Source organism: Aspergillus pseudonomiae, assembly GCF_009193645.1.
Source record: "Aspergillus pseudonomiae strain CBS 119388 unplaced genomic scaffold BDV37scaffold_8, whole genome shotgun sequence".
Taxonomy (NCBI): Eukaryota; Fungi; Ascomycota; class Eurotiomycetes; order Eurotiales; family Aspergillaceae; genus Aspergillus; species Aspergillus pseudonomiae.
The window spans coordinates 16,367-39,202 of NW_022476000.1; the positions used below are offsets into that span (position 1 = coordinate 16,367).

General features: G+C 50.6%; 9 protein-coding genes across 9 annotated transcripts; 4 read left to right on the forward strand and 5 right to left on the reverse strand.

Annotated features, from left to right (window-relative positions):
- Positions 1-327: 327 nt before the first annotated feature.
- BDV37DRAFT_268701 (F-box domain protein) lies at positions 328-3,318 on the reverse strand (the record flags this gene model as incomplete). The annotated part of the gene is made up of 6 exons (XM_032084224.1): positions 328-353; positions 403-454; positions 531-713; positions 747-3,015; positions 3,054-3,104; positions 3,137-3,318. 6 exons carry the CDS (start codon positions 3,316-3,318, stop codon positions 328-330), a joined length of 2,763 nt encoding a protein of 920 aa, XP_031945239.1.
- A 321-nt stretch (positions 3,319-3,639) lies between these two features.
- BDV37DRAFT_239412 (putative C6 transcription factor) lies at positions 3,640-6,539 on the forward strand. The gene is made up of 6 exons (XM_032080960.1): positions 3,640-4,064; positions 4,131-4,842; positions 4,895-5,332; positions 5,382-5,766; positions 5,821-5,956; positions 6,019-6,539. Exons 2-6 carry the CDS (start codon positions 4,148-4,150, stop codon positions 6,438-6,440), a joined length of 2,076 nt encoding a protein of 691 aa, XP_031945240.1. The 5' UTR covers positions 3,640-4,064; positions 4,131-4,147; the 3' UTR covers positions 6,441-6,539.
- Positions 6,540-6,584: 45 nt separating this feature from the next.
- Positions 6,585-8,713, reverse strand: BDV37DRAFT_239417 (protein translocase subunit TIM50). The gene is made up of 3 exons (XM_032080961.1): positions 8,238-8,713; positions 7,450-8,181; positions 6,585-7,389 (listed from the first exon to the last, which is right to left on the reverse strand). Exons 1-3 carry the CDS (start codon positions 8,499-8,501, stop codon positions 6,805-6,807), a joined length of 1,581 nt encoding a protein of 526 aa, XP_031945241.1. The 5' UTR covers positions 8,502-8,713; the 3' UTR covers positions 6,585-6,804.
- A 117-nt stretch (positions 8,714-8,830) lies between these two features.
- BDV37DRAFT_239421 (uncharacterized protein) lies at positions 8,831-10,103 on the forward strand. The gene has a single exon (XM_032080963.1). The coding sequence runs from the start codon at positions 9,190-9,192 to the stop codon at positions 10,081-10,083; it is 894 nt and encodes a 297-aa protein (XP_031945242.1). The 5' UTR covers positions 8,831-9,189; the 3' UTR covers positions 10,084-10,103.
- BDV37DRAFT_239422 (proteasome regulatory particle lid subunit RPN11) lies at positions 10,104-11,905 on the reverse strand. Its single transcript, XM_032080964.1, has 4 exons — positions 11,646-11,905; positions 11,249-11,502; positions 10,652-11,187; positions 10,104-10,592 (listed from the first exon to the last, which is right to left on the reverse strand). The coding sequence occupies exons 1-4, from the start codon at positions 11,712-11,714 to the stop codon at positions 10,444-10,446; spliced, it is 1,008 nt and encodes a 335-aa protein (XP_031945243.1). The 5' UTR covers positions 11,715-11,905; the 3' UTR covers positions 10,104-10,443.
- A 289-nt stretch (positions 11,906-12,194) lies between these two features.
- On the forward strand, positions 12,195-14,836 carry rpdA (histone deacetylase RPD3). The gene is made up of 4 exons (XM_032079905.1): positions 12,195-12,501; positions 12,571-12,871; positions 12,931-13,472; positions 13,526-14,836. The coding sequence occupies exons 1-4, from the start codon at positions 12,310-12,312 to the stop codon at positions 14,546-14,548; spliced, it is 2,058 nt and encodes a 685-aa protein (XP_031945244.1). The 5' UTR covers positions 12,195-12,309; the 3' UTR covers positions 14,549-14,836.
- Positions 14,837-15,025: 189 nt separating this feature from the next.
- Positions 15,026-16,504, forward strand: BDV37DRAFT_239426 (60S ribosomal protein uL14). Its single transcript, XM_032080965.1, has 5 exons — positions 15,026-15,124; positions 15,454-15,501; positions 15,631-15,877; positions 15,954-16,031; positions 16,093-16,504. Exons 1-5 carry the CDS (start codon positions 15,111-15,113, stop codon positions 16,123-16,125), a joined length of 420 nt encoding a protein of 139 aa, XP_031945245.1. The 5' UTR covers positions 15,026-15,110; the 3' UTR covers positions 16,126-16,504.
- Positions 16,505-16,653: 149 nt separating this feature from the next.
- On the reverse strand, positions 16,654-18,330 carry BDV37DRAFT_279303 (uncharacterized protein; the record flags this gene model as incomplete). The annotated part of the gene is made up of 1 exon (XM_032086305.1): positions 16,654-18,330. One exon carries the CDS (start codon positions 18,328-18,330, stop codon positions 16,654-16,656), a length of 1,677 nt encoding a protein of 558 aa, XP_031945246.1.
- Positions 18,331-18,600: 270 nt separating this feature from the next.
- BDV37DRAFT_204891 (putative polarized growth protein (Boi2)) lies at positions 18,601-22,686 on the reverse strand. Its single transcript, XM_032079906.1, has 3 exons — positions 21,891-22,686; positions 21,675-21,818; positions 18,601-21,609 (listed from the first exon to the last, which is right to left on the reverse strand). Exons 1-3 carry the CDS (start codon positions 21,946-21,948, stop codon positions 18,872-18,874), a joined length of 2,940 nt encoding a protein of 979 aa, XP_031945247.1. The 5' UTR covers positions 21,949-22,686; the 3' UTR covers positions 18,601-18,871.
- Positions 22,687-22,836: the final 150 nt, after the last annotated feature.

The following is a 22,836-nucleotide window of genomic DNA, read 5'->3' on the forward strand; positions in this document are numbered from 1 at the left end:
ATATGTTTAGTCTCGTGTGCTGCGCAGCAGCCATATACGCTGATCAGCCGCTGTACGCCTTGATTCAGTTTAACTGGGTATATCTAAATGACGTGGTACGAAGAGAGACACGGAGAGAGAGAAAATAGAAAGAGGAAGAAAATACCGAGACCAATTGCTGAGGGAAAGCCACTCAATGGCAATGCCAGCTACATCACTATGCATTTATTTCGTTTTCTATTTCTTTCGTAAATGGTGCGTTCGTTCCATTCCTCTATACGCCTCCTCCAGAGGTCGTTCGACGGTTGGGAGCTCGTGGAGAGTGTAGGGTCAGTGGATGCCCGGCGATTAAGAGGTGGTATAGCTGGCGACTCCTGCCGAATGTCTTGCGACTGCGGGCGCCGGCCCATCGACCTATGGTACCCGGTACGTAGCCATGAATCGCGTGGGATGTCCAGAGAGGCGTACTGGGGGTCTGGGAATTGTAGGTTGGGTGACGAGAGGGAATAGGGATGATTAAGATTAGGCAGCATATCTGGAATTTCAGGTACAGCGTCTTGCCATTCTAGAAGTTCTCCTGGGCTCACCACGGACTCAGTTTGGGTCTCCTGGAGCGATGCTTGCTGCACAGGAGCTGGCAATATCGTCGCCGTTGTAGCTGCAGTGTAATGGAGATTCGTTGAGTCAAGGTTCCCTACAGTGTTTTGGTCAGCCTCTTGAGAAGTGGCTATGGCCTGCGGTTGTATATGCAGGGGCGCCGACGGCACGCTGGGCACCTCCCCATTCTGAGAGTACGGGTGGTCCGAGGCTCCTCTTTGGACCAAGTTGCTTTGTGTTCGGCTAAGGCCGGGGGCCTCTGAAGCTCTGGTTGTTCTTCGCACGAGAGAGGCTAATCTAGATCCACTGATGGTATTCAGTCTTTGTAGAGGAGTCCGAGGCAAAGGCTCCTCGGCCATATCCTCTAGGCGAGTAGTACGAGACCTTTGAAGTCCATCTGGTACATCGCTGACTCTTTGTGCAGGCTCGGTTCTTGAGGGAAGAAGGGTTCTTCTAAGATACTCCGGAAGCGGTGCATCGGGCTCACGAGTATAGGGAGGTGGAGGGGGAACCCAGTTATCGGCGTCACTTTCATGAGGAACCTGAAAGATCGGAGGAACCGGTCTCGCCTCAAGAACACGCCGTGACTCGTCACGATATCGTGGGTTGTACCGTGTGCGACTAGTAGCCGCTGCGGTAGCAGCACGACGCAGTGTATCTCGGGAACGCGGCTGGGTGTTGTCATAGGGAGTGTCTGGAAGCGGAGGTGTATCACCATCACCTATATCATTCGAGGAAACAGAGAAGTAAGAACTATTTCGACGAATGATTAACGGTGGTGATTGGCTCATGGAAATAGCTGCTGGGTACGATTCACGAGCAACAGTTCTGGCCCGGTAGGAAGAATTGCCACGATGCAAACGCGTTCTTCTTCTTTCCAACTCAACCTCTGTGTCCAAGCTGGTATTGGGTTCGTGGAGCATCTTCGGCTCCGTCTCGCCAATTTCGATGCTTATTTCAGTGGAGCTCCCATCTTTCGGTGATCGCTCGAAATCTAAAAGTAGCACTCGTCCGCCATCAACCGGAACATCTTCTTCACCAATTGTCGGAGGGCTAATGCCGCCGGGTGCCACAGCCACCAGCCTACGATGGTCAGCCGGAGCGTCGGCATGTCGTACCCAGCAAGCAGCAGTTATCCCAGACATATCGCTCATCTTATGACCCCTGATAAGCATCTTCGACTTGGCGATAGAGTGTTGCAGTCGTTGTGCATTATCTGGTAGGGACACCATCTCCTCCGCTCGGTGACTTGGGCCATTGTCCGAAGCACAAAGTGCGGCTGCCAAGGTACTTGACGGTGCAATATCAAGGCGGTCCGGTATGCCATATACCCAGAGACCGGAATCTTGGAAACCTAGGGCGGCAAGCTCTCCAGTACAATCAACTGTCGGCAGCATGATTGGTGGAGACTCCTGCAGTCCATTTCCAGATGTCGGACTCACGAAATATACTGTACCAGAATTCACATTGTTGGCCCCAATCGCCCTGAATGCGGCGGCCTCTTTATCAAACCCCAAGATCCAACTGCCGTCACCTTCGGTATGTAGTGGAAGAAGGCAAGCGTGGCTATAGCTTTGTATAATCTCAGGAAATAAAATCTGAGTGGTCCACATGCGTGTATGGGCTTCCCTGGCCGAGATATCGGTAACAGGCTCTGTGTAGAACGGTACTGTGATAGTGACTAGACTGGTATTCTGGCTATCGCTAGACGAACCGAGCAGCATGACCCCATCTGATGAAAACGCAATGGAATCCACGCCAGCACAGCGTACGGCTCTTCGCTCGGTCGCAAGTGTTCCTTCTCCAATTGCGTATACTTCGATCCTATCGGTATACGCGATGGCAAGAACGCCGCCTGTTGGAGACAGTGCTAGAGCCTGTGGGACATCATTCAACTTGATATTTTGAACGTGCCTTGCTTCTTCGTTAGATAAACTGTATATGTTGACTTGATGGCTAGATGACACCACAGCAAGAAGCGAACCATCATCAAGGATGGTAGCGTTCAGCGGACGTCTCCAGGTTTTGAGTTCATGTCTCACTACAGCTGAGCCAGATGCCACATCGAGAACAACGATCCTCGAAGAGCTTATGCAGAGGACTAATTGAGCACTGGGTGAGAAAGCAAAACGAAAAGCCTCTCCATGTGGGAAAGCTGTCGAAGAACTCATTGATGTTGAAATAAGCTTCACCAAGGTTTGGTGGGGTCTAAGGAAGACCTCGAAGGCATTGCGTCTTATCTCTGCCCCAAACTTCAGCTTCAGGATAGCAAGGTCATCCGAAGTGACTTCATCTGAAGTGGCTTTTGCCGTCAAAGAGAAGGATGGGCAACGAGATAGATGGTGAGAGTATAATAGAGGCGAATCTGAGATCCGCCTCCATTTTCGGTTCAAAAAGGCTAGAGACGCAAAAGTGTTTGCGTCGACAACATAAAGGATGCTGCATAGCCGGTTAAAACAGTTCTTATCTTGAAGGACAAGTTGTACCAGAGACGTCTTTGCTGGCGGGCGCAAGAGTCACCGCAGTAGCTGTTGGGGCCAAGAAGAACGTTATAACTTACTGCTCAATTATTGTGCGAGGTAAACTGTTGAAGAGAGATGAGATCAGCTCACCTGACCGCGATTGGCTCTTCCCAAGCGAGCCGTTCTGTTGTTGGCTGGAGCCTGCACTCGGAAGCTGCTCAGGGTCGTGATGAGGACCATCGAGCCGCTCAGCACTGGGCAGCCGAACATCCTCCTCCATGGTCATCGAGTCATAAAAGTCTACATTTGCTGGAAAGAATATACTATCGGATTCAATTGCACATCGCCACGGGGTTTTCTAGGCAGTAAAGGGGCGAAGTTTGGAGAATCAACCGAAGCGCTTGTGGAAGGACGGAGGCGCCAGCTTTAGCGGCCCGGTGGCTGTGTCTCCCAACGCCAATGCAACGATGATCTGGTGCCAGCGCGTACATGAGATGAGACGCAGGCGTAGCTCAAATGTTTCGGATTAATTATGTGCAGAAATGTGGATCTCCCTCAGTAAGATCCCCGATGCTCCAGACAACGACGAGAAACGAGCAACCGAGCACGATCGCGGGGAAGAATCCATACGATATACTGCATTTCCAAGGCATAGGATATAAATAGAGAGCCACGTCCAAGGCACGTGGTTGGTCCTGAAGGCTGACTCAGCTTCCCCACACTTTCCGATAAGAAAATGGGAACTTGGTCTGGGAGAAAAGCTAAGGAGACCTCCGCGATTTGTCACCTCAGATATGTCTTGATTTACCCCCCTCGGATTGAGTCACAGAACAGTAGCGTGGACTATGAGGGCCTCTGTGCGACTTCGCGACTAACATCATCTGGTTCAATGTCGCTTGCATTGACCGTGCGCTAGTCGGTTTTCATGACCCAAACTCGATAAGTGTGCCAGCCCTTACAGTATTTGCCTCGCCGCCTGCACCTCAAGCGCCAATTCCTTGACAACCTCGGATAGTTTGTTTGCGCGTACGCGACTCTCTCTCAATTGGGTCCTCAAAGACTAACAATAGCCGTTCTTGGATTAATAAGCAGCCTATTTGAGAGTCGTCATGCCACCTGCGACTGCTCAGAGTAGCTCTGCTACTCAAAAGCTTGTGACTCCGGGATTTAACGCCGGCGCAAGGCCATACAGATCTCACAAAGTCAGGGCTTGTGACTTGTGTCGGAAGCGCAAGTCCCGATGCACGGTGGATATCCCAGGCCAGTCATGTCTCCTATGCCGAGTCCAGGGAGCAGATTGTCATTACCAAGAAGAATCCAATCACGATACATCCAATGCTAATGGCCCCGACCCCAAAAGATGGTCCGTTGATAATACCAGTGAAAGCTTGCCCTCTGGCCAGAAGCGCAAGCGTACCCCCCACAGCGATTCGCCTCCCAGTCGTCCACGAGAAAGTACTTCCACCCTACCCCGCGCGAGTTCCGTAGTGGACAGTCGCAGCAGCGAAACGCGACGGCAAGGAGTTGAAGATCCTCACAATGAATCCGTTCATATCGTTGGTCCCGTTGTGGCAGATGATGCGCAGGTAATCGAGAAGTTTATGCCGCCAGAGCATTCCAACACGAACGAGGACCCTAACAGCCATCCGTACAATGTTTACTCGAACGATCCGAGAAAACCCATCCTGTATACAACTATCTCTAGGCGGAGACAAGGCATGCGAGTTGGCATCCCACCTGGAGAGAACCAGAAAGAAGTTCTGGAGCAAATACTCGGGCCTTTCAGGCATGATCTAGTTAGGCTGTACGCTTTCGATCGTCTCTTAACACAACTAAGTACTGATTCCTATCTGCAGCTTTATAGACAGGTTCAACGTAGCATTCCCAATCTTTGATGGCGACAGCTTCTGGGAGGCATACATCTCGGAGGTCCCAGGGGAACCACCTGCGTCTCTTATATGTCAGGTCTATTCCATGTCGCTTGTCTACTGGAAACACGTGCCGAAGCTTGCCAGCCACCCCAAACCGGATGTCCGATATGCAGTCAACATGACCGTGGCCGCCCTCCACGAGGAATTCTCTGCCCCGGGCTTGTCGACTATAAGTTGTGCTCTGATTGATCTAACCGGGCGGCCAATATTCTCCATGACCGGCAATGCTATCAGTTGCGGTCGAATGATATCTCTCGCTCACTGCCTTGGCCTGAATCGAGATCCCAGCCATTGGAAGGTCTCTCAGAGGGAGAAAGATCATCGTATACGATTATGGTGGGGTGTCGTGATACACGATCGCTGGTGAGTCCCTTTATGTACGGTCTCTTATTGTTGCTGACTCAGTCGAAAGGGGGAGCTTTGGTCACGGTGTACCTCCCCAAATTGCCAAGAATCAATACGATGTCCCACTCCCTACAATCGACGGTTTACTGTCGCCAAATGGTCGCACCAATGAGCGCGTGAGGGCCGCTCACTGCCACATTGCGCTGTGTCGCTTGACGGAGATTCTTGGCGAGCTCATGCCACTCGTATACGGCTTGCAACACCGAGTTTCACGCGAGACCTCCAAGAGATTACGACAGATCAGAACTGATCTCGACATGTGGGAGGATTCTCTTCCTGACTGGTTGAGGTCACCAGCAAGTACGAGCACGGAGGAACGTATCTCTGGGACATGTAGCTTGCAGCTGGCCTTCCTGGCCGTCAAGATGCTTGTAAGCAGAGTGGAACTGAACGTAAGTCACTAACACTGCACAGCTTCAAATGCATGCCTAACAGGTCAACCATAGGAGGTCAATAGTGCAGATACCGATAACCCAGAGGCACGGCGCTACTTCCAGACGGAATGCCGACGCTCTGCTGAAGAAATCGTTCAATTTATCTCGTCACTCCGGAAAGAGAACTTCCAGGAGTTCTGGTTGCCATGTATGAGATAGCCCATTAGAACCCATGAGATCCTCTGGTTTCAATATCTAACCCTGCCACAGACAGTGCCTTCCACCTCACATCCACCGCCACTCTTCTCGTTCGCTGCGCGCTGGAAACAACAGACACGGACGTAGCTCGCTCCTGTATCAACAATGTGGAGATGTTCCGGAGTATATTACGCCGTGTCAGAGAAGAGGAGGACTGGGATGTAGCGGACATGTGCCTGGACCACTGCGATCGGATCCTCAACAGACTCCCTGGCAACGGAAGCACCCCTGACCTCAACTTCAGTGGTGTTGTGCAGCCTGATAACCGCTTGGTGAACCCGGCTGCAATTTCGCTTCCTGAGACGCAGACGAATAATGATATTGTTGATGATATGATGTCCATCTCCGGGACTTTTGGTACGATGGATGGTTTCCCGTTTGATATGACGGGTATCTGGGATGTCTCTGTTTTCCAGGACGTGAATTTACCATGATGTAACATGTTAGAGATGAACCGGGAGGGATTCTCTTTCAATTATACCCAATGTGAACTTTATATGTATGTTAGTTTTCGACGTAAATATGGTGTCTAGTGCAAGTACTTCTATATCTCGAAAACAAAAAACTTGAATTTTAAAGACATTAAACTTGTAATCTCATTTATACAGAAGACATATAATGAACCAAATGCTATTTTACATACAACCCATGATGATGCTCAGGAGCCAAAAAAGGAGAACCTCTAATCATAACCCCACCCCCAGAAAAAAGCACCTCAGGTACACATTAAAAGATCCAATCGAGAGAAGAGGGATACTTCCAGTTGACAGCCAGGCGCCATAATCCTCAGGAAAACAATTACTGCTTGCCAGCACCGAACATGCTGGTGAAAGAGCCCTTCATCTGGTTCATCTGCTCCTGCCGAGCCTTCTCCTCTTCAGCGGCCATCTCAGCGAGCCACTTCTCACCGTTCTCACGGATCTCCTTCTCCATCATCTCGTAGTTTTTCTGGCCTCGCTCACGGATCTGATCCCAGAGCATCTTACCCTGGGCGAGACCCTCAGATGGGGTCGCTTCGCCGTCCAAGGTTCGGGTGGATTTCAAGCCAAAAGCAGAGGCCAAGCTACCCATGCTGACCTTAGGTCGCTTCTGCTGCTCCTCGCCCAGCTCCTTCTGGAACCGCTCACGCATGGCCTTCTCGCGCTTGGCGAACTCAACAGGGATATCGGTGCCCTCAAACGACTTTAGGACAGGGCGCACGTCTTCCACTCCCATACCGGCAATGTATTCAAGCAAAGGAATCAAAGCGACCAAAGTCTTGTCCTTGGAGTCGCCGTGCCACTTGTTAAGGATGATAGCGTTTTCGGGTTGCAGGCGGGCGTGTTCCTCCTTGGTGTCGATCAAGATAACCTTGGACATGTCACGGTTGAGGTAGGAAAGATCCTATATAGGTGCGGTCAGTGAGTGTACGATGTATTTTCATCTGTGTTTGACAAGACATACCTTGATATACTCTCCATCCTTGTATCTAGTGGCTTCCCTGAACAGTGGCCAGCGGATGATGCGGAAAGGATCGAGCTTGCGAAGTACCTGGTCTGCCATCATGCTTGGAACGCTGGTGAAAAGCACAAGTTCATAGTATTGGTTGAGGTAGCGAAGGAAATAATCAACTCCAGGTCGCTTGGCAACCCGCCATCCGTGTTCACGACTCCATTCACTGTGCACAAGCAAATCTTCCAAGCTCAGCACCAAGGTGTAAGGCTGGCGGAGATTGGGGTCTTCATCAGGGAGTAGCTTCGGGAAGGCGGGGTCTTTGTAGTAGCTGGTAATATCGCCAAAGCGAGCCTTGACGCGGCTGTACCAAAGTCCAAAACTCCATCCCGAGGGGACATCCGGATGAAGTCTCTCCTCCTCTTCAGTCTCCCAGTTCCGTCCCAAATAGGCAACACCACCTGCGCCAGCAAGCAGGAAAAGGGCATACATGAGGTTGGCCATCCGGGCCCTTCGGCGATCAAGAGACGAAACATAACCATCCTTGGGGATATCGCCGCCGTGACCATCATCCGTGTAGTCTTCGGAGCGGGAAGGGTCTTCGGTGAGATTCAGTGCAGTCGGTCCACGACCTTTCGAGCGAGCTTCTAGTTCCGCGGCAAGGGTAGAGGGAATGCCCTGTGTGAGATCGGGAAGTGGTTTTTGAGGCGCAGCTTGTTCGGCCGCCGTCTGGCTAAATTCAGCCTTGTCGAATCAGTCAGCTATGGAAATCGAAATCCATAGTCAGGACGATTACTCACAGATTCGGCAGTCTGGTTTGCTGTGTTTCTTTGTGCATCCGCATTGGTGTCGAATTCAGCTTGAGAGGCCGAATACTCTTGTTGTGAAGGCTGCGTAGCCTGGTCGGCTTTGGGAGGCTTGACAGACTCGGGCAGCTTATAAGGAGCCTTGGGTTTATTGTTCTTTGCGTACCACCGAGAGTGGGTAATCGGTAAGGCGGATAAACGAACCGTAGAGGCGAGGGTGTTAGACCTCGTCAGAGGCAATACTGCACGGCTAAGCATAGTGGAAAAGAAGAAAGTGTGATGTAATTAAGGATAGGCAAAGTCTAACAATGTACTCATGCTCTGCACAAGGTAGGCGGCTTGAGCGGGAGTTATAACAGGGCCTAACACCAGACCGATCCAACAAATGCACGAGAGTACGTTGACTGTCTGAGAGTCCGTCTGTCGAAGTCCAGAAGATAACCGGTCGAGGGTCAGAGCTTCGGAAAAGTTGCGCTGTCGGAGGTACGGCGAGCGGCAAAGCCCCACCGCGCACCGCGGCCTATAAAATCTTCCACCTTCGGCCGGTTTCTCCCTTTTCTTTTTCTTTTCTTCTCCAAGTTATGAAAGTTGAAACCCAGTCGGTAAATTTGACCCAACAAGCCTCTCGATGCATGACGGGTTGTATTAGCTGGGGAGACAAATGAAGTTTTGCTTCAATCCTGCACCCAAGAGCCGCAGCGAAGGATATCTGTGCAGCTGCAGCCCCGTTGGTGGGATACAAATTGTTCTCTCTATATAAATGGTGGTTTGATGTCCGCTACCCACCTTACAAAAAAAAAGTGTACTGTGTTAATTCGCAAGTTCAGTTAACTGTTAACTGCAAGAATGGCATGAGAAAGCACCTTATGAAATAAAGACTTCCTTCCAATAGAATATTTCTCTCCGTATTTTTTTTCTTTCTTTTTAGATTCGATCTTCAGCCATCATGGATTCCATATCAGAGGCCCTGGAAAAGGTACGCCTCGAGAATCTGCCACCGAAATCAGAGAAGATCCAGCTACCAGAAGCTGAGGACGAGGAAAACGAAGAATATATAGAAGACACAGCGCCGTTGGATCCGTTTCCCTTCTTCGACCTTCCGTCCGAGTTACGTTTGCGCGTATATCACATCCTTCTCTTTACCCCTCGCCGAAAGCGAGCGCATCTGCACACCAAGGGCAGTGTGGGAGCTTCGAAGAAAAATCCACCACTATCTCCAACATCCCACCGTATCAACCTCTTCCTTGTATCCCGGCGTGTGCACGATGAGGCCTCCGACTACTTCTATACCACTCAGACGTTCCGTCTCTTCCCCTTGCAGGATTACTCTCGAATGCCAACAATCAGTATGATACCGCCTAGATACCGGCCCTCCATCGCTACTATCGAATTAATCCTGGGCTCCAGCTGGACAGCACCTCCCAGCTCTTGGAAAGTCAACCGCCGCCTTGGTCTGGAAGAAATGGTTCGTGCTAAGACATTAAAGGTGTTTATTGAGGTCGACCCTTCGCATCCGGTGTTTGAAGGCTTCCGGATTTCTAAGAACTTCTACACTGAATTTTCTGGTGGCATACTTCGCGATGTTCTCGCCAAAATGCCAAGCTTAGAATATGTGGAGTTTGATGGGTGGCCATCCGTCCGCAAGAACGGGGCGTTGATGCAGCGTCTACTTCATGAAGCCAAAGCAGCCGAAAAGAAGATTGCTTGGGGCCCCGAGCGCGGATGGACAGACTGTGATGAGGAAGACATGGACATTCCCATGGTTTACGAGCTGAAGTCGATGCAGCGTGGTCGAGTCAATGATGTCCCACCTCAGACTGATTCGTTGTTCGGGCCTTAGCCATCGCCATGGCCACTCTTTGTTTAGCCTAATGTATCTCCTGATGATACTGAAAGTATAGAGTAGTACATAAACATTCATCAATATAGAGTTTAATAGTTGCTTGCTGTTTATTGGGTCTGACAAGGCAAGGTCAGGTAAGGTTGCTGATCTATATGTAGATTTATGTTGGTCAGGCAGTGCGATGAATCTAGCACAACGACTGAATTGTAGTTTTGCAGTGATCGAATAATATATGTTGAAACGTCATTCATTTATAATTGTTTCCGTGCATGATGGCTGCCCTTGCGAGATAGGGCTACTGTCCTGTACCTCGTCAGAGGAACAGAAATTATGATACTCCTCATAACTACTAATCATCTATAGGTCTTCGTCCACCTCCATGCTGGCACCGTTCTGAGCTCCTTTTCCATTTGATTGCCTGGCAACTGAGGCTTCCTTATCGATCATCTGCCGCGAGACTGCGACAATATTATCTTCAATCAACTGTTGACTTACATCCTCGATGTCTATAGCAATAGTTAATACTGATCAGGAGAACGCAGCCGGAGTTCCGAATATGACTTACGCTTCTTGGGATCGACCTTTCCGACATATCTCGTCTTGAGCTGCTCCTTGCTGAGTTCCGTTTCTTCTTTAACTCGTTTTTCATAGCCCTCGGCGAGGCTGACGAGCTGCTTCATGCGGTCGACGTTGTGCTCGCCTTCGTCATGGAAATCCTTCATCTGTAGGGCTTCGGTCCAAACATGCTTATGCAGGTTCATCAACATGTTCTCCTCCAACCCTGTCTTACGGTAGTTGATAGCAATGCTGTAGTAGTGCCTGTTCAGGCCATGGATGAGTGCTTGGATCGATGGCTTATTCAGGTGACCCAAATTGGATGTTGTTTGCCGAGGCTCCTGACCCATAACCACAGTCTGGGGTTGAATAAGTCGGAAAGCATCAATAACCACTTTGCCCTTGACGGATTGGATAGGGTCAACGACAACGGCGACAGCGCGCGGGGTGAGCTGCTCGAAGGATTGCTGGGTGTTGATATCGACAGATGAGAGCCAGCAGCCAAAACCAGGGTGAGAGTGATACCAGCCAACAACGGTCTCTGGCCTGCATAATTCAAAGAATCAATATCGCTTCAGGTAAGGTTAAGTACCTAATCAAGGCTTACCGTCCTGTTTGGCGGAGCATATCCATCATCTTAGTCTGAAAGACAGGGTCCACAGCTTCGACACTAACACCAGTACCACTCTGAGGCATCGCGAACACATCTACTACTCGAACTGTATATTCATCCACGAACTCTCCCAGCATCAGGCCCATGACTTCCATAGGCACACCTGCCCGACCATGTCGCAACATCTTCAGCAGAGCCAGCGATGAGATATGTACTGTTTCGGAGTTATCGATCAGGTTAGGGGTATCCTAAAGAAAAGCATATCAGTATGGTAGCTTCACAGGAGTGTAATTCGGATAGAGAGTCCTAATCGAGTACAGCGCCACGTAAGGTACCCGGATAGAACCGCCTTAGGAGAACAGTGATTAAACAATGTTGTGGCCCGACTTACACCACCGGGGGCAGCACCGCCCATGCCCATACTTTGGGCGGCCTGAAGCATCCGACCAAGTCGCTCCATGGCTGCTGACGGAATATGACTAGCGGAGATGCAAAGGTGAAGGATAGCTTCCTAGGCGGAAGCCCCAAAAGAAAGAAGAGTTGATGGGGGTGTCAAAGGATGGCAACGTAGGAGGGAGCTCGCAAAGAGCGCGATAATGAAGTAATGACTGAAAAGTCGATGAGGGGGATTGAAATGGGATGCAGGTGATAAGAGATGATGGTTGGAGGTGAAGCCGCAGTTGAGCTCCAAGAAGCCTGACTGACGAAGGCGGTGGACACAGCTTTGGACCGTTAATTGGCGTTCCCGCCTTTCTTTCCCCTTCGCTTCGACCTTCGTTCCTCATTCTCCCCGGCCATGGGAATGCGGTCCAGTCACTTATCATAATTTCTTGATTCTGCTATTCTCTCTCCTCTCTTTATTTGATAGGGCGCTCTAAAGCCAGGACCTGATCACCAAGCATCTGGACCCCTCCCCCTTGGCTCCTGCCCATCGTGCTCTACATCTTCCTTCACATTACCAGCAGAACCGAGAATTCGCCGTGTCCCAAGGCATATATCCCTAATTCCCATTTGAGCGAAGGCTATCGGTGTTCTATTATACATTGTCATCCAAGATGACTTCCTTAGCCCCCTTGGACCCGATCAATGCCAACGGGTCAGACCGTGGCAAGAAGGTCGCATATTTCTACGACTCCGACGTTGGTAACTATGCCTACGTCTCAGGACACCCAATGAAGCCCCATCGCATAAGGATGACACATAGCTTGGTTATGAACTATGGTCTCTATAAGAAAATGGAAATTTATGTGGGTGGCGATCGCTCTCTCAAGTTGTTACTGCACGGTGTTGGCATTTCTAACGTGCAAATCTCATAGCGCGCAAAACCAGCGTCTAAATACGAGATGACCCAATTCCACACAGATGAATATATCGACTTTCTTTCCAAAGTAACGCCGGATAACATGGACACTTACGCCAAGGAGCAAAGCAAGTATAATGTCGGTGATGATTGCCCTGTTTTCGACGGCCTTTTTGAATTCTGCGGAATTAGCGCGGGAGGAAGTATGGAGGGCGCGGCCCGACTTAATCGCAATAAATGCGACATTGCTGTCAACTGGGCCGGTGGTCTTCACCATGCAAAGAAGAGTGAAGCAAGTGGTTTCTGCTACGTGAACGGTAATGATGGACCATGTTTTTGGCTGCGCTGTCAAGACTCACTAACGCATTATTTATAGATATTGTATTAGGCATTCTTGAGTTGTTGCGCTTCAAGCAACGAGTGCTGTACGTCGACATTGATGTACATCATGGTGATGGTGTTGAAGAAGCCTTCTACACTACAGATCGTGTTATGACTGTCTCTTTCCACAAATACGGAGAGTACTTCCCAGGAACCGGCGAGCTCCGCGATATCGGTGTTGGACAGGGTAAATATTACGCTGTGAACTTCCCACTCCGCGATGGTATCGACGACGTTTCTTACAAGAGTATCTTTGAGCCTGTCATCAAGAGCGTGATGGAATGGTACCGACCGGAAGCAGTGGTTCTCCAATGCGGTGGTGACAGTCTTTCGGGTGACCGTTTGGGGTGCTTCAACCTTAGTATGAGAGGGCATGCCAACTGTGTGAACTTCATCAAGAGCTTCAATCTTCCCACATTAATTCTTGGAGGAGGAGGTTACACAATGCGCAACGTCGCGCGAACCTGGGCGTTTGAGACTGGTATCCTTGTTGGGGATCCTTTGGGCTCCGAGCTTCCTTATAATGATTACTACGAGGTGAGATTGTTTCCCTAAATTATGCTCGTGTCGGAAGTTGCTGACTCGAATAGTACTTTGCTCCGGATTATGAGTTGGATGTACGGCCATCGAATATGGACAACGCCAATACAAAAGAGTATCTAGATAAGATCCGTGTGCAAGTTGTCGAGAACCTTAAGCGAACTTCTTTCGCACCTTCCGTACAGATGACGGACGTACCACGTGACCCTCTTGTAGAAGGCATGGATGATGAAGCGGATGCGATCTTGGACGACCTGGATGAGGACGAGAATAAGGACAAGCGTTTCACCAAAAGACGATTCGATCAATATGTCGAGAAACCAGGTGAGCTTAGTGATAGCGACGACGAAGAGGAGTCCGCCGCCAACGGAGTCCGCCGCCAACCTGGCGTACTGAAACGGAGGAACCAAGTCAACTATCGCAACCTGGATGTTGAATCGGGACTTGAGAGCGGGATTGCGACCCCCGCCGAAGCTTCTTCGGTACCTGACGATGACATGGATACTACTGCCGATGCGAAGATGGGAGATGCCCCACAGACAGAAACTGACGCACCTGCAACCCCCTCCGTTGCCGAACCACCATCAAGGGCTGATGAGACGTCCGCAGCAGAGCAGACGGAAATGGTGATTGATGGTCAAGAGCAAGCAGCTCCCTCTGCCCCTATTTCTCGCCAGCCATCTCCCAAGGCACAGGATGAGGATACCACCATGGAAGATGTGGGTGACGTTGCGCCTGAAACAGAGCAGCAGGAGCAATCAGCAGCGCCAAGTGAGGCCCAGGCTGAAGAGAAGAAGCCCGCCGAAGAAATGCCAGCTACGGACAAACCTGCCACGGAGCCGCCCTCTCCAGCCGATGTACAGGCCCCTCAGAAGGAGTCCGTAGAGGATTCAAGGCCAGCTGAGGCGAGAGAGGTAGTGGAAACAGTGGAGGCCACTGAGACCAAAGAAAAAAGCCCAGAAGCTTCTAATGATGTGCCTGAGCCAGCCAAAGCAGAGCAGGAATCACCCAAGGAAGTAAAGGAATCAACCGGTGAACCTCAAGAGCAGGAGCCCACCAAGAGCGAAGCATAGTCTCCGCTTTTTAGAGGCGTTTTATCAGGTTCCGGGCGCAAGGGCTGGCAATATGGTGTTATGGTTTCTGGATCCATGAAGGAGGGTATTCTGCTATGTCTCATGTCTTTCTATTTTCTTACTGTAGTTTGAGCAATACTTCTTTTACCTAACTCATGTATCATGCGCAAATGCATATATTGGCCAAGAATTCAATAAACTCATACATATTTCCAAGAACCCCTCAAGTTACAGAAACACTTTGCACTACTGATAGAGCAGCATTATCTGGAGCATCCTATAGTTAAGTAGGTACTCCGTTGGTTACCACTAGGCTTACCTAATCTGTATTCAAACACTCTAATCCTAAAGAAGGATAGTGTATCGGCTGAGCCCTAACTCACCATAGGCCCTCGACGGGCCAATAGCACCGAGACGCCAAGATTTTACCCACGACACACTAAGCGAGAAAGCAATTCGGAAACCCGAGCAATCTCTCGACGACGCCTGATACTGTCGACCTTCGTCGCTTCCTTCGCCAATTTTCTAGTATCCGACACCGTTTACGTGATACACAGCCAAGATGTCTGGAAGAGGGTGAGTTTTTGATCGCCCTTTTTTTCTGCGTTGTTCGACTACGAGCGAGGGACTCTACAATGGTGGTCTGAGTTTATCGAACCGGGTTTGTGGGCAAGGTATACGGGGGCAAAGTGAATCAATCACTGGGAAGAAAGAGAAGGACAACGGCGGAGGATGGATCGCACAGGAGACAGGAATAGAAGAATGATGATCAGAAGAACAAACCGGGGAGATACTCAGACGCTTGTTGCGGGGATAGTTGGAAGAACCAACCAACTTCTTTTGCTCTTCATTTTCACGGTCAGAACATGAGTATGGGATTATGCTAACGAATCGCTTTTCTACAGTCGTGGTTCCTCGGGCAACAAGCTCAAGATGTCGCTCGGTCTGCCTTGGTACGTCGAAAGCCGATCCTATTCCGAATCATGAACCCCCAGTGTTGTGACGAAAACCCCATACATAATACCTACGTCCAGCAATATCACCTCCCAACGGTCAGGAAACTAACTGGTCTACTCTTACAGCGGCGCCGTTATGAACTGCTGCGACAACTCCGGTGCCCGTAACCTGTACATCATCTCCGTCAAGGGTACCGGTGCCCGCCTCAACCGTCTCCCTGCCGCTGGTGTCGGTGACATGGTCATGGCCACCGTCAAGAAGGGAAAGCCCGAGCTCCGTAAGAAGGTCATGCCCGCCGTTGTCGTCCGTCAGAGCAAGCCCTGGAGACGTCCCGATGGTATCTACCTCTACTTCGAGGACAACGCTGGTGTCGTACGTATTTCCCGTTAAATTTCGACATGGAACATTTGGGAAGGAAAAGGCGACTTTGCTAATAATCCCTCTACAGATTGTCAACGCCAAGGGTGAGATGAAGGGATCCGCCATCACCGGCCCCGTCGGAAAGGAGGCTGCTGAGCTCTGGCCTGTAAGCATCCCGTGTCCTTTGTGCCCTCGCAAATAATCGTGCTAATGGAATCGCCCAACAGCGTATCGCTTCCAACTCTGGTGTTGTCATGTAAACAAGGAGAACCGTCTTGGAAAATATTAAAGGAAATAGTTCGATACCAAGCAGGGGAATCAAATCAAATTCGTTTTGGGTGCAACTATGAACGGGAAACGAAAATCAGGAACGACCGGGTGATAATACTAGAACCGCGAGTTTCATCACTTCAATTTCCTCTATGACGTGTTTCTTTTTGTCTCTTATATGGCGACTCGGAATATAAAAATTCAGAAAATGGGGGCGTCCGTCTTACCTTCTTTCATCATGCGTAACTGCTCCTCCGTATTGCCGTAGGTCATTGTCTTTGGTTATCTGCTTGTGGTGAAATACGACCAAGTGCAAGAATCGTCGTTGTGCATGTAATCGTAAAGCACTCTTCTCTTTTTGGATTGTTTATGTCATAATATACAAATCCACAGGGCATATCACCCTTTCCCCAAGTAACTATAAGTACAAAAAATCTATGGTTGCTGGCCCCTGAATATATGGTCGTTTGAGCGGCCAAGACAGCAAGTCCTTTCCAAGGATATCTATAACTAGCCCTTTAATTCCTCTTCTTCTCCTGACCAACCCGGATCATCTTTGTACGGCCTGGTTTCGACCTTGAAGCAGCCAATATATACCCGAAAAGAAGAACACAAGTCACCAGATCAACGATATGCACCGCCCACCAGATATGCTGCACACCAGCCATGCACATGGTGATCTCATACTGCCATTCATTCACAGTAGTATCGAACCAGAGAGAAAGTAGGCCTGCGTTACCGCCGTATTCACCCATCATAGAGCGAAGTGTGACCTCTCTAATGGAAGGATTTGAGTTGTCGGTATGGCTATCGTAGCGTTGTGCGTCCCATTTCCAACTTTGGGGTTCGGAGTCTTCGGCGGTTGTTGTATCTATCGTTCGGTTCACAAAATGGACCACGTCGCAACCTGTGTGGTCGTGACCTGTCAGGATGAGTCCATTCCTTCCCCTTCCTCCGCCGGGGGCGCTTTCGTCCCCTGTCATGCCGAAAATCCCCTGGAGGACTCCGCTGCTGCTGATGTGGTCGCTCAGATGGTTTTGTTCTTTCAGTCCCCCTTCCTTGAAGCGCGGTACATCGTCGGGGCCATCCTCGTCGTCTGATTCATGGAACGTGAAGTAAGGGCCGTCGGTACATATCCCCTCTTTCTTGTGCAGGGGAAGGTGGGTAAGAAGGAGAGTGAATGTCGTGCGGTCTTCCACAGGGTACAAACGATGGGAGATCAGATCATTAATGTAGGCATAGCCATGCGACTGGACGTCCGAGGACAGGGCCGGGGAGTCGAGAGTCAAGGTGTTGAGATTGATCAGATGCAGAGTCGGGGGAGCGCTGAAGGGTGCAGTCATGCTATCGACCTGCTCTAATGGGAGCTGAAATCGCACATCCCAGTTCGCACGGCCAAACATGCGCTCGAACCGCTCAATCCGCGCCTCACTTGCGTCCCCAGAGTATCCTACGTCATGGTTCCCCACGATGTTGATGATCCTCTGCGTCCATGCGGAATGCGTAGCATTGAGTGTCTCTAGTTCGCCACTCTGCTCTTCGCTACCGCTATAATCCCTTGCGCCAGTTGCTGTAATATCATCGCCAATGCGCTCTCCACCCTTGAAGACCCGCTCCCAGTATCTGCGGCCGCGTCGATCAAACTCTTCGTCTGTCACCCACTGGCTCCCGATCAGGTCACCCAGAACTGTGACGTGCGTTGGACGACTCCACCAATGTAGCGTGCGATAAATATGCGCAAGGTAGTAGTCGTTGCCCAATAGATCGAGCCGTTTCCGGGCTGCACGCAAAGCGCGAGGGATATCTTCGTTGGCGAGGGATTCCAGCGCAGTTGAGACGGCGGTGAGAATTTGACCCGGCTCCGTCCTGTTCACCGACGACTTCACTGTCGCCCAGTGGTGTTGAATCCGAGCAGGAAGCTCATCTTCGGGCTTCGGGAGAGAGCTGTCGCCTTCTAGCTGAGGATCGGCTAGGACTAGAAGTCTAAAAATCGCGGGGTTCTCTGCAGATTGCGGTGAAAAGTGTTGGCGGAGCGCACTGGTAAATGAACTCGAGAGGATCCCTGTGCGATCATCCCCCGGCAGCGGGAATGCACAGCCATGAAAGACAGGGTAAAAATAGAGGAAAAGGCTGCTTGCTATCGCCAGCGGCAGGAGGAGGGATAGTACGCGGGAGAGAAGCCAGCGGAGGGACATGGAGGCAAACCGGGGAATCGCAGCACCATTGGCGGAGTATATCGTATTGTTCTCGTTGGTAGTCTATTCTGTTTCAGAAGGAAGCCATGTCAATTAAATATAATCTCATCTTGCGCTTCTCTAATATGAGGTGTAATAAAGAGAAGAAAAAAAACCTAAAACGACGGGTCATGAAAGGAGGGTTTGGGGTGCGGGTGATCATCTTTTATGGAGCCATTCAAAGCTCCTTCCTTCATCAGCCCTAATTTTAGAAAGTCCCGTCGGTATCAGAGATCTTGGCCCTTGGCATAAATTTACAAGACTGATGACTACTGGAGCTCGTGCGGTTTTTAGGTTTGTTCTCGAAGATCTGGCCAGCCAACGATAGAAGGAAGACCTAGCGCAATATTATTTGATAAAATTAAACGAGAAACGGCAGTAAGCTTGAGATCAAATAATCCAAATGGGGGTATATCACATTAACGCCAAACAGATCAGCGACATTCAAAGCAAGTAAAACAAAGTGTGATCAAGCAGCGGCTATCTCTTCTCAGTGACACGATCAATCTACCTTTGCAACTGCTTCAGGGAGCAAATGGGGCGGGCCGACATCAAGGTCACCAAGAGGGCTCGAGACCCGTTTCTGTTCGTCATCGTCCCCGTGGGTAGGCACTTTCTCATCCCCGAGACCTTGAATCATCAGGCCGCTCTCCTCCTCTGTGGTGGTTGTCAAGCGTTCCTCTTTCCCCTCTGCTCCCTGCGTTGCAGATGCCGTCGGTAGTAGCGCAGGAGGCCGCTGGTTCATTAGACGGGCTTCTTTAAGACTAACAGTCTTCTGTTTATTGGAAGTCTCTACAGGGAGTTCCATATCCCGTTCGATGGTAGCCTTCATCAACGCTGCCATCCACAAGCGGCCTTCTTGAATACTGTCTACCTGGAAATAATGGATAGCAGGCTTCGTGAACTGCACCGTCCGAGAAGTGCCCGATTTTGGTGGTACGAGCTTGAAGAAAAAAGGGCCTTCTCCGACGGGCTTGGACCCGCGGAGAGAGGATTCCGAGCCTGAGGCTTTATCGGATGAAGGGCCATCGGCAGTAGACCCAGACGGCGAGGTTGGCGAGGCTGTGGAACCAGTCAAGGTCGCATGCAGGGCGATGAGAGGGTCGTTATCCGCGCGAAGCACGCGGTGGGCTGTAATGTCGATAAGACCACGCTCCTCGGTGTCATCTTCTGAGTAATAATACGACAGACGACGACCACGCAACACAAAGAGACGCGGCTTCCACGTTGTCATAAGGTTTGAGGACTTCTTCTTCATCCACCCCGAAAAATTGCACCCTTGCATCTGCTCCTTCGGGGTCTTCTTCTCCAGGCCCTGGGTATAAGCGCTTGTATCCTTCTTCGACTTAGTCCCGGACCTAAGAGTGCGGGCACGTGGCAAGGAAGCACCACTTTCTGCAGCCTTGCCCGAACCATCCGTGCTATGTCGATCTGAGCTCTTTGTGGTCGAAGGAGTTGTCGATCCTGTTCTAGCAGAGGGGGACTCAGGATCTTTGCTAGGAGACGGGGGAGCGATGGATGTATCTATCCCTTTAACAGCCTCGGACATGGCACGGAAACCAACAGCACGTCGGAATTTAGGCCCAGCGCTCTTGATCCCCTGTAAAGGCAGAGTGCTCGAGCGTTGAGACTGCTCCTCATTATTTTTCCCTCCCAGCGAAAATGCGGCGAAGAATCCAGAGCCAGAAGACTTCTCTTCCGCAGATGGCGGGTTAGAGGACTGCTGGCCATGTCGGTCCGAAGCTCGAGTGCTCAAACTCCTGAAACGACCCTTAGGTGGGGAAGCTTTGACTGCGGGAGGTGTAATTTGAGCCGCATCCCTGATAGAATCAGCACTATTGATACGCGAGTGACGTTTGTTGACTTTGAGTTGAAACTGCTCATCCGGGATGCTGGATGGCGTGGAAACACTGCCATGGGTAGAGCTTCGTTTCTGTAGGACGCGCCGATTCTTTCGGGCATCTCCCTCCGGGCCCGAAAAGTAACCGCGATCTAAATCATCGGTAACGGCGGTAACCGAGTCAGAACCATTGGACTCCGCCACGTGAAACACAGATTGTGGGGTGACAATCTCGTTTGTTGCTCCGAGAGCTGACCCGGGACGCCGTTGGGATCCTGAAGCACCATTCAAGGTCCACCCCCGATCAAACGAGCTTTTCTTGTGGTGACGGGCAGGAGAAGAGTCTCCCACCCCGGAGTATCGGTTGGTGGTGTCGATTGAAGAATGGCGCCGCGAATGGTTGATCTCACGAATGGACGCGGCCGATGGTCTTCTAGAGTGGTCCATCCATACTGGAGCTTGTGATGTCAGAGGAGAACCTGTGTTACTCTGCATAGTGCTACTGACGAGCCGCGGGTGTTGTGTCGGGCCGTTGGGCCCTCTTAGATTGGGGATTCTGGGAAAGAGAGGGCCAGTATGGCTTGCGCGGCTAGGAGCACGTTCATCCTGAGGGGTCGCAAAAGATGAGCCGCGAGACGATTGCTGCTGCGGTATACCCTTGACCTCTTCCTGGAAGGCTTTGACTTTATGCCATGTCTTCAATCTCCGACCCATAACACCAAAATCGAACTCCTTCATGAAGAGGAAGTCCTGGTTCATATCAAGGAGTACATCGCCAGTAATCTCCTGTTCCTCGAATATGTCACAGTGTTTGGCTTCAAGTCCCAACTGGCGTAAATGTTTTGCCGTCTCAGAATGGTTCCATCGGCGAACTTCTTCCTCCGTCGGCTGTCTTTCCTCTTCTTCGTCGGTTTCATGACCGTTAATGTAAGACATCCGGTGCTCGAAAGTGCTGCTATATTCGCTTGCCGAGTCATTCACCGGCTTGGAATCTTGAGAGGCAGTCACACTGTGGCGAGGTGTACTCAGATCGGTAATGTGTTCATCAATGACACTCAAGGTTTCGTTCATCACCGGACTGTCCTGGCCACTCAAGTGGCCATCAATGGATTGTCGGATGGTCTTCTGGATGTCGATCGCCATTTTAGACGTCGGCAAGGGCGAGGAGCTGGACCTCTGCTGTTGTTTTGGGGAGGGCGTCGGGGCCGTTGAATCATCAACATCTGGCGCGCTCATATCGGACGTACTGGCACGTCGCGAAGCTTGGGGCGTGGAATCGCCACTAATAGGTGAAGCGAATATTTCCTGTCCCATTACATTATGGAGGTCGGTTTTCAATGAATTTGATCCAAGGGTGTCTTTCTGCCGGATGGGGATCTTTGGGGCAGCGGTAGTGTATACTGATGGGTTGTGCTTGAGTTAGCGACATTTCCTTTCAGACAGTAGCTGTTTAGCGAGACCTTACCTCCCGGGAAGAGGCCTTGAGTTCCTGTGTTTAAATCCTTTCCAAGATACCATCCGTCACCAAAACCATCGTCCATTTCAACCAGCTCAATTTTTTCGCCACGACGCAGGTTCAGCTCATCCGGTCCACGGGCCTCAAAATCATCTGCCAACACGGTCAGTGTTATCAAACAAATCGAGTCTCGCGGAAATTATATACAACGGTCGGGTCACTCACGAACAACCAGGAGCAGGTCTCCCGGGTGGACATTGCGAGGAGGCGTTGCAAGAGCCATTGGCGGTGGTTCCTCGGAGTCAATGAAGTCTAAAGAGCCAGAGTGGGGTCAAACGTCACAAGAACGCAGTGATAGCAGCCGAGGGATTGCGCAGGACATGGGGGCCGCAGCCCTGGCGGGGAGATCTTGAAAACCACAAGGGCAGCGGATGGCTGGGGCGAAGATCGTCGCAGCAACGAAGGTTGGGGAGTGGATGGAATGTAGAGAATGCGGGTTGTGTTGAGGAATCCAAGCCTGCCTCAAATGGGCGAGAAGGAAGGAGAATTAGCGGGGACAAGAAAGCGGCGGGTCTGGAAGGAAGTTCGTTTTCCCAGTGGCGCTAAGAAAGGGAAGAGGAGGGCTAGAGCGGATGATATATAGATCGCTGGTCTATTCCTCGGGAGCGTCGTAAGAAGCTAGATTCGGAGCGATAAAAAAAGAACGGCCGTTAGTTCTTGTTACGCACCAGGATCAGATCGACCGAAAGGAGCAGATGCACGTAAAAGGTCGATCTAGGGCGCTTGAGATGTGCTTTCAAAGGTCGGTCAGGATCACTACTGTAATTGACGTACAGTAGGGGCGCTAACTGAGCGGCAACGCAGCACGGGTCACAAGTGGAAATTAAATGGTCCCCCTTGGGAAATTAAAGCCTTGAGCAAATTGGGCGAAGAGTTCTCTTTTCGGCTTCTTGGCTTTTTGCTTTTTGCCCTTTTTTTTTTTTTTCTCTGGTTTTCAGTGTCCTCCCTGACCGGCCTGGAGATTTTGTGATTTCTGATGGAGAGAGTGAAGATGGAGAAGGCGAGGGAGAGAAGAGGAAGAGAGGGAAAGAGGAAACAACTTGTAGAGCCAGTCCCAAGAAGGGAATGAACTAATGGTGAGGCTGCGGGAAGTCACGCCGTTACCATATAC

Bases quoted from the DNA above. Each gene is read 5' to 3' on its own strand.
- BDV37DRAFT_239412 (XM_032080960.1), top strand. From the start codon at position 4,148: ATGCCACCTGCGACTGCTCAGAGTAGCTCTGCTACTCAAAAGCTTGTG. The intron at 4,843-4,894 runs GTACGCTTTCGA...TCCTATCTGCAG, and splicing joins AGGCATGATCTAGTTAGGCT to CTTTATAGACAGGTTCAACG. The intron at 5,767-5,820 runs GTAAGTCACTAA...GGTCAACCATAG, and splicing joins TAAGCAGAGTGGAACTGAAC to GAGGTCAATAGTGCAGATAC.
- BDV37DRAFT_239417 (XM_032080961.1), bottom strand. From the start codon at position 8,501: ATGCTTAGCCGTGCAGTATTGCCTCTGACGAGGTCTAACACCCTCGCC. The intron at 8,182-8,237 runs GTGAGTAATCGT...TGATTCGACAAG, and splicing joins CAAACCAGACTGCCGAATCT to GCTGAATTTAGCCAGACGGC. The intron at 7,390-7,449 runs GTATGTCTTGTC...GCACCTATATAG, and splicing joins AGGATGGAGAGTATATCAAG to GATCTTTCCTACCTCAACCG.
- BDV37DRAFT_239421 (XM_032080963.1), top strand. From the start codon at position 9,190: ATGGATTCCATATCAGAGGCCCTGGAAAAGGTACGCCTCGAGAATCTG.
- BDV37DRAFT_239422 (XM_032080964.1), bottom strand. From the start codon at position 11,714: ATGGAGCGACTTGGTCGGATGCTTCAGGCCGCCCAAAGTATGGGCATG. The intron at 11,503-11,645 runs GTAAGTCGGGCC...GCTTTTCTTTAG, and splicing joins GCGGTGCTGCCCCCGGTGGT to GATACCCCTAACCTGATCGA. The intron at 10,593-10,651 runs GTAAGTCATATT...CTATTGCTATAG, and splicing joins AAAGGTCGATCCCAAGAAGC to ACATCGAGGATGTAAGTCAA.
- rpdA (XM_032079905.1), top strand. From the start codon at position 12,310: ATGACTTCCTTAGCCCCCTTGGACCCGATCAATGCCAACGGGTCAGAC. The intron at 12,502-12,570 runs GTGGGTGGCGAT...CAAATCTCATAG, and splicing joins ATAAGAAAATGGAAATTTAT to CGCGCAAAACCAGCGTCTAA. The intron at 13,473-13,525 runs GTGAGATTGTTT...TGACTCGAATAG, and splicing joins CTTATAATGATTACTACGAG to TACTTTGCTCCGGATTATGA.
- BDV37DRAFT_239426 (XM_032080965.1), top strand. The intron at 15,878-15,953 runs GTACGTATTTCC...ATCCCTCTACAG, and splicing joins TCGAGGACAACGCTGGTGTC to ATTGTCAACGCCAAGGGTGA. The intron at 16,032-16,092 runs GTAAGCATCCCG...ATCGCCCAACAG, and splicing joins AGGCTGCTGAGCTCTGGCCT to CGTATCGCTTCCAACTCTGG.
- BDV37DRAFT_204891 (XM_032079906.1), bottom strand. From the start codon at position 21,948: ATGGCTCTTGCAACGCCTCCTCGCAATGTCCACCCGGGAGACCTGCTC. The intron at 21,819-21,890 runs GTGAGTGACCCG...CCGTGTTGGCAG, and splicing joins AGACCTGCTCCTGGTTGTTC to ATGATTTTGAGGCCCGTGGA. The intron at 21,610-21,674 runs GTAAGGTCTCGC...ACAACCCATCAG, and splicing joins TCAAGGCCTCTTCCCGGGAG to TATACACTACCGCTGCCCCA.